This window comes from Austrofundulus limnaeus, unplaced genomic scaffold, assembly GCF_001266775.1.
Source record: "Austrofundulus limnaeus strain Quisiro unplaced genomic scaffold, Austrofundulus_limnaeus-1.0 Scaffold95, whole genome shotgun sequence".
NCBI lineage: Eukaryota > Metazoa > Chordata > Actinopteri > Cyprinodontiformes > Rivulidae > Austrofundulus > Austrofundulus limnaeus.
The window spans coordinates 634,937-642,380 of NW_013952497.1; the positions used below are offsets into that span (position 1 = coordinate 634,937).

At 40.5% G+C, this 7,444-nt stretch overlaps 1 protein-coding gene across 2 annotated transcripts in view; it reads left to right on the plus strand.

Annotated features, from left to right (window-relative positions):
- Window positions 1-6,698, plus strand: part of golim4a (golgi integral membrane protein 4a) — a 25,458-nt gene extending 18,760 nt beyond the window's left edge. For both annotated transcript variants that reach the window (XM_014012832.1, XM_014012833.1), the window contains 9 exons: window positions 452-658; window positions 758-1,024; window positions 1,130-1,416; window positions 1,646-1,719; window positions 2,545-2,621; window positions 2,831-3,037; window positions 3,141-3,203; window positions 4,101-4,187; window positions 5,641-6,698. In XM_014012832.1, coding sequence (XP_013868286.1) covers window positions 452-658; window positions 758-1,024; window positions 1,130-1,416; window positions 1,646-1,719; window positions 2,545-2,621; window positions 2,831-3,037; window positions 3,141-3,203; window positions 4,101-4,187; window positions 5,641-5,790 — 1,419 coding nt within the window. In that variant the 3' untranslated portion in view covers window positions 5,791-6,698. The remainder of the gene's footprint in view (window positions 1-451; window positions 659-757; window positions 1,025-1,129; window positions 1,417-1,645; window positions 1,720-2,544; window positions 2,622-2,830; window positions 3,038-3,140; window positions 3,204-4,100; window positions 4,188-5,640) is intronic.
- The last annotated feature ends 746 nt before the right edge of the window (window positions 6,699-7,444 follow it).

Sequence of the window (7,444 nt, forward strand, 5' to 3'; positions counted from 1 at the left end):
ACTTTGATCTTGTAAAATTGTCTATTCTCGTAAAATTATGACATTAATCTCGTAATATTACAACTTTATTCTCGTAAAATTATGACATTAATCTCGTAATATTACAACTTTATTCTCGTAAAATTACAACTTTATTCTCGTAAATTACAACTTTAATCTCGTAAAATTATTACTTTATTCTTGTAAAATTACGACGTTATTCTCGTAAAATTACGACTTTAATCTTATGTTTCAACTTTATTCTCGTAAAATTACGTTATCTCGTAAAATTACGACTTGAATCTCGTAATATTACGACTTTATTCTCATAAGATTATGACTTTAATCTCGTAGTAATACTCATAATAATAAAAAAAATATCTCGTTGTGTTGCCCTAATACTCCGTCGTAATATTGCATCACAGATTTCCTCCAAGATTTAGTATTTATTTTGTCGTGTGCTGAACTCCAGGCACAGGTGGATCAGTACAAGAAGATGGAGAAGACTCTAAACGAGGTACGACCTGAGCAAAACCGTGGTGACCAGCAGCTACCGATAGTGACCGTACCGCTTGTGTCCCACGCCCACGAATCCCAGCAGACTGCCCTCTCTGAACAGACTCACAAAGAGAAGYCTGTTGAGGAAGATGATCGAGCTCCCTGGGACACCAGGTCGAAGGTAAGTGTCAAGTCTTCATGCACATAACCATATAAGGATATGCTCTAGATCTAAAACCTCRGGGGTATCCACATTTCTCCTGTCATGCTTTCTTGTCAGTTGGACCATCAGGAGGAGGAGGCCCACATCCAGTCTGACGTCAAGTCTCACCCCATCCTGTCCCAGCCCGCCTTCTCTGAGAGAGAGGAGGATGGCGAGGGGGAGGCAGAAAGGAAGAGGGAGCTAGCAGAGGAGGAGATGGCTCAAGCAGGGCAGCCTCAGAGGCTGGAGGAGGACCTGGACCAGCCTCCGGATGAGCAGCTGGAGGAGGAGGAGCAGCGGCTCGACGAGAACGCCTTGGACCTGCAGAGACGTCAACCACAGCTAGTAAGGACTGGTTTACACAACCCCATCACTCCTACGGGAGGTTTTCGAGAGACGAACGCTTAAAGGTTGTGCACGTACACATTTCTTCTTGGTGTAACCTGTAAGGAAACGCACGAGGAGGCGCACCGGGAGGCCCAGCTGCAGCACCAGGAACCAGCCCAGGTGCGCCACGTGAAGTCGGCCTACGAGCAGCAGCAGGAGCAGCAGCACCTGGCGGCTCGGAGGGCCGAGGAGCGCCGGCAGATCCAGGTGCGACAGGAAGCTCTGCAGGCCCAGAGAGACAAGGTCCAGAGGGAGAGGGAGCAGAGGCTGAAGGAGGAGCAACAGAGGGAGGAGCAGCAACACAAGGAGGCTGACAGAAGAGAGCAGCTGCTGAGGGAGGAGCACCAGAGGTCAGACTTCAGAATTCAGATCACAAGTTGCTTAAAAAAACAGACTCAGAGAACCACTGCTGTGGTTTCTATAAATCTGCAAAAACAAACGACTGATTTAAAGAAAAGTGGAACTAGACTTCCGTACTGTTCCACACTGCTCTGATGCATTATAGGTGTAAACAGCTGAGTTTGCATCTTTTTCAATATAAACCTAAAGTTAAACAAAGGTGTTTTGGGATGTCTTTAGAAAGAGGACAGAGTACGAGAACATGGACAACGATGGTCAAAGAGAAGATGATCATCACGCTACCAAAGAGGAAGGTGAGACCAAAGCTTCTTTGATTCTCTTCAAATACTTATTAATAAATACTTGAAGTAATAAATGTGTGCAGATCACCACAGAGTCATGAACCGCAGTCACTCGGGGTGTCGGAACATTTAGCCGAATACGAGTTGTGACAGGAAAAAAAACGAGTTTCCTTTGTACCTTTGTCACTTTGTACTTTTGCAGTTTTGGCCACTTCATACATACAGTTCCTATACTTTTTTGTGTTCCTTTTTTTTTGTATCCGTCTTGACAGCAGTTTAGAGTAATCTACAGCTATAATCTGCTCATGTCTTGCATTCGGTTTTAATTGGATTACTGGGGAAAGGGGTAGATAAAACTGCAGTGGTTAGCACGTGTGTATGACATGCTAACATGGGGTGTAGGTAAAATTTGACTCAAATTAAAGGTACAACATGAGGGTACAAAGTTCCAAAAGCACAACGGGACCTGGAGCTGTGAAAAACACACCTAAACTAGTCCAGAAGTGTGCAGGAGCACAGCAGCGTTACAAACTGATTGAATGTTTTAGTGGTGCAGCTAATTTCTGAAATGCAAAATAAATGATGTAAAGTGCTTTTAGTCTTTTTGAGTCTTAAATGGATTTTAATATGAGAATAAAACTTAAAAAAAATGTGACTTTAATTACAAGAGATTTGATTTTTATTGGCTAATTCAATGTCCTGAATGTAACTAGAGAATAACTGCCAGCACATTGTGGCACACGTGAATGTTTTCTGGAGTCACATCTGAAGCTGCTAGAAACATGTACAGTGGCAGGCGGTTGGTTTATTAGATCTTCTTTATGCGTCTTTATGCAGTGAGAGGCGTTCACATGTTACACAACGATGAAGAGGAGGAGAAGCACGAAGCAGATCACCGGGTGCCACCACATCAGGTGACTTTTATCTGCACCCTGTTTAAAAGCGTCGGTATCTGTCAGAGAATTTGCTCACTTATAGTTAATTCATTTCATAAAAACATTTTGTCTTGCGGTGCAGAAACCCACCGTTTTATCATAGTTTTCATTCAATTTGCCTTATTTACACACTTTTATCTTTATTCTGCCACTTTCCAAATCTCCTCATTTTCTCTCKTCTCCTGCAGGTTGTGGACGGCGAGGTGGATCCTGAGGACGACCCCAACAACCAGGGAGAGGACGAGTTTGAGGAGGCAGAGGACGAGCGTCCGGCACACAGGGTCGCCGAAGAGGAGGAAGAAGGGCCCGAAGAGGAAGAGGAGCCGGCAGCGCCTGCCCAGCACGTCGACAGTCACCTGAGACCCGCACAGCCCGATGTAGAGGAGGAGCTGGTGGTGAGTCAGGAGACCGAGAAGMGAACACACAAAACAGAAGGAAACGAGAGAGTGAGGAAGCAAGGACGGTTAATAATTAGTGACTTGTGTGTTCGTCTGTCAGATGGCTGGAAACCCAGATCAACAGGAAGACACACTGGATGACCAGTACCAGGAAGAGGATGAGGTAACACAAGCTCAGACTAGTCCGAAACATGGCAACATCTAGGGTGGGAGTCAGGCGTAAGATCTACAAGACAAAGATATCAAATTTATGTTTGGCTTTTAACAACAATACATTTAARTAACATTAATGAACTAAGCTAGAATAGAATTAGAATACTTTATATCCAGAGTGTGCAGAGATTTTGGTTTTAAAAAATAAACCTACACTTTTTTTTTGTGTTGCGATATTTTTGGATGACCGTAATTCAGTTAATGATCAACAAAAAAATTAAGGATTTTGCGCTGATCCTTTCATTTTTTTTTTTGTCTATTTTACCTGTACTGTAACAGTTATTGTGCGATTATTTATTTAAAAATTTTTTTGTAGCTTTTAATGTCCAAGTACTTCAAGTGAAAGGAAGTCAAGAAATAGGAGTTTTCAAACATAACCCTCATATTGTAAATGTTCTCTCTTCAAAATGAGATTACAATCCTGAAACTCCTAAAGCTCAACACTGAAAAGTGGAGTTTACTTTTAGATAACTTTTTATATTCATATATTGTATAAAGTTATATTCAAAAGGGTGGTGTTTCAAAAACTCTTATCACAGGCAGTTCTTTGCACAGCTTGACAAAAACTTGTCAGACAGATTTCTGCCTTTGAATGACTTTATTTCCTCCAGAGGCKTTATATTTTAAATATCTCAGCTTGTGAAGTCATTGGATACATTTTAAATTATCCTGCACTCTCTGCTAGCAGGAGTTTGATCCTGTCCGTATGCTAATGATGTTGCATGGGACTCTAGCAAATGTTCAATTTTAGATACTAAAGTCCCAGGGAGGTTGTCGTTTGGGGCGGGGAGATGCAGTTGTGATCTTATCATTGCATGCATATTGAGCTGACTTTATCCTCTTCAAGGCCCAGGAGGACATAGGTGGTGGTCAGAAAAGAGAAGAGCAGGATGGAGTAGAAGAAGATCCATACAATGAAGAGAATGCAGAACAGGTGAGCCTCCACCTGTTACATGAAACACTTAAACGATCTGCATCCTTTAACGAGCCTTTAACAGACAGGGCTTCTGCGTAGAAACAAATAAATAAAAGAACTTCYGCTAAGAAAGTTAAACACCAAGTTAAATTCCTTTGTTGTAATCAGATGTAGCACACATTTTTGTCACCTCATCTGTCTCAGATGCGGCATCTAGTGGTGGCTGGGGAAATTACACCCTTTCCTTCCAGTTAGGCCACATGAAGCTGATAACCATCAAYGAGATCATTTTCACTCCAGCCCTGAAGCATTAGCTTTTATTTCAAAGCTCTATTTACAGCACATTTTATTYCCATAAAAACAGACCAACAAGAAAGCATTGTGTAAGATGTAGCATTCTGACACACGTTAAGTTTACTGACACACTGACRGTGCAGGGATTCACCGGCGTTCGATTGTGTCTCTGCTGCATCTTTGTAATCTGAACCGAGCCCCAACGAGTCGCGGTAAACGAGGTCAGTCCGGTGCTGAGTTCATCAGGGTGTCGGGTTCCTGCCTGGGCTTGGCTTATTTAGTTTGTCTTTCATGGAAATCTCTTTATATGCCAAAAGAAACAGTAGAATTATGAAATGTTTACATTAAAAGTCGTAGTTCATAGGGGGAAATATTTGTAGTTTTGAATTTTACTGCACCCTGATATTTTTGCCAGATTATGTGTGAGTTATGTTTCCTGCTGATGAGATGCGGACTGCAGACGGGCCGGTTCAGCACCTGGACTCTTCTGTGGGGGGATTGCAAGTTGTGGTTCATTATTGTTTTGCAAAAAGAAATAAGGCCTTCCCTGTTTGCATTGATTGWTTTTCTAGATGTGTAAGCTGCCCAAGTCGAAGGCTAATGTACCCCCATACCATCAGAGAGGTCAGCTTAGACTGTGTATTGAGAACAGGCTGCTTGATGCCTGCTTCTTCAAAAAGAACGATACATTTCAGTTAGTTTGACCGCAGAACACTTTTCAACTCTGCCTCGATACATTTTAAACAAAGATCAGAAGTATCTGTTATAGACTTTCAGCTTTGTCCTTTGAGCTCAGACGTTTCTCCAGATTCTTCACATTTTCTGATGTTTTTGTTTGTTTGATTGTGAGCTGTAGGTAATGAAAGTTTCAAATTCTCTCCCCCTATTTTTGTTCTTTACTCAGATAAATGTATTTCTATTTTTCATTTCACAGTGCTCAGCTGTCCTTGTTGACCACACATCAGCTCTTCTACTAGCTTTTTGGAGCTAAGTTTAGGTTAGGTACAGTCTGTTCAGGTGGTTTTGTCCTGTACGACCTGCCTCACAGTGCATGAACGCACAAGTTTCTGCTCTCCCTCTCGCGTCTGTGTTTTATTTCCAGTTCCATAACCAAAACAATCACCTATGTTTACATGAATGCTTGTAAAGGCCGATGAGTCATGTTATCTGTCCTCAGAACGATGGGAAAACCCAGGAGGGACCACGAAAGGAGGGAATCCACCGAAATGGAGCAAAGGAAAACGAGGAGGAGAACTACGAGGAGGAGGAGGAGGAAGAGGACACAGCTGGTGGAGATAAAAGGACCAATCGGAGGGCAGAAATGTAGGACGAGCATTAAGTTTGGCTGCCAGTTCGGCTAATCAGGTCTGTCCTTTCAAAAGGAAGAAAACCAGCAGAACACTACAAGAAAACCTGCCAACTTTGCCTGAAAGATGGGAATTAAAACACCACTCTGGAAACAATCTTTAGGCCTTAAATGGCTCCAAACTATTTACTTTTTTTTTGTTTTTATCTACATTCCTGTCTACTGTCACATTTGCCTAAATATTCATCTGGTTCAGAGATTGTGTTTTTGTTCTACATGCCATCTTGAAGTGTGTATAAAAGGAGCAGATAAGTTTTTTTATTCTAATTCTGTCCTCGTGTTCAGGCCTTGTTTGGCTTTATGCAAAAAGGTTGTATTTTATATTAAATTCAAATCAGTCATGACATTTTTTTTGAAAAATTGTTATTTATTACTGATTGATACAACTCTGACAATCATAAAAGGTGACGCACCATTTTTTTTTTCCGTTCCTGATGGATGCAGTTTGACACGGTGACTTYAACCAGCTTTTTGAGGCGGACTCGTTGGCGCGTTCTCACAGGATATTTCTGCAAAATGCCAATCAAAGAGACATTTCTGCTGAAGCCTGTAAGTGCTGAGCGTCACGCTGACATGTGCCTTTTTATTCATGGAGACTTCCTGTCTGTCCCAGGCGTTCGCTATTCAGAGAGAGAATTTGGATACAGCAGAGGAGAGACGAGCCGAGGCCTGTTTCCATTCAGCTGCTGGTGGGAATGACATCCACAAATCAAATACAGTTTACTGCAGCAACCTTTTAACCTACTGTATAATGTAAAGTAAAAATATTTGTAAATTTGTACACCTGTTATATTTGATACAAAATGAGGGATTCTTACTGTGTTTTAAAAATGTTCAGTGTTTGGAATAAAAAGAGTAAAGCTTTTAAATATTGTTTTAAGTCTGTTTTATTTGGAGGGGAAAAAAAGTTATAGTTTACCAGGAACTGATTGAACTGTGGTGCATGAAATATTTTGCTAACAGAGACCTAGGCAAAAACATAGTGTCCACTTATTTAGCCATTAAATGCATTTACAGTACTTAAGTCATTTTTTTAAAGATTTGTAATTTTACCAAGTGGTTTTTTTAATCCTAACTTTTATTTTGTTACATTCAAAACAAAACTTATACTTCATTAAAATTTAACACACAGTTACATGCTAACAATTTAAATATGACCGAACTCCTTATAGAATAAGTTGTTTCTGTACTCTAAAAAAATAAGTATTGATTTTACTTTACCAAGTTATGTCTACTGGTTCCACTAAAGTCAGTTAGGTAAATGTAAAGCAGTTTAGTGGAATTTGTTAAAGTAAATTCAGCATTTACTTTCTTAGAGTGAGTAAAAGTACTTTTATTTTTCTGATTATTGTAAGCAGTTTTGTGACTTATACTTAAGTATGTTTCTTACCAGTGAAGTAAATTTTTACAAGTCATTTTCTRTTCAGGTATTTTTACTTTTACTTAGTTACTTGTGTTAAATACTTTAAATTTGACTTTAGTATCTGCAGGTGCTGCGTAGATATCTTTATATCCTGTTTAGGTCATATTTTTCAGCATGTTCAGTTTTCTCCATTTTGTGTGTGTGTGTGTGTGTGTGTGTGTGTGTGTGTGTGTGTGTGTGTGTGTGTGTGTG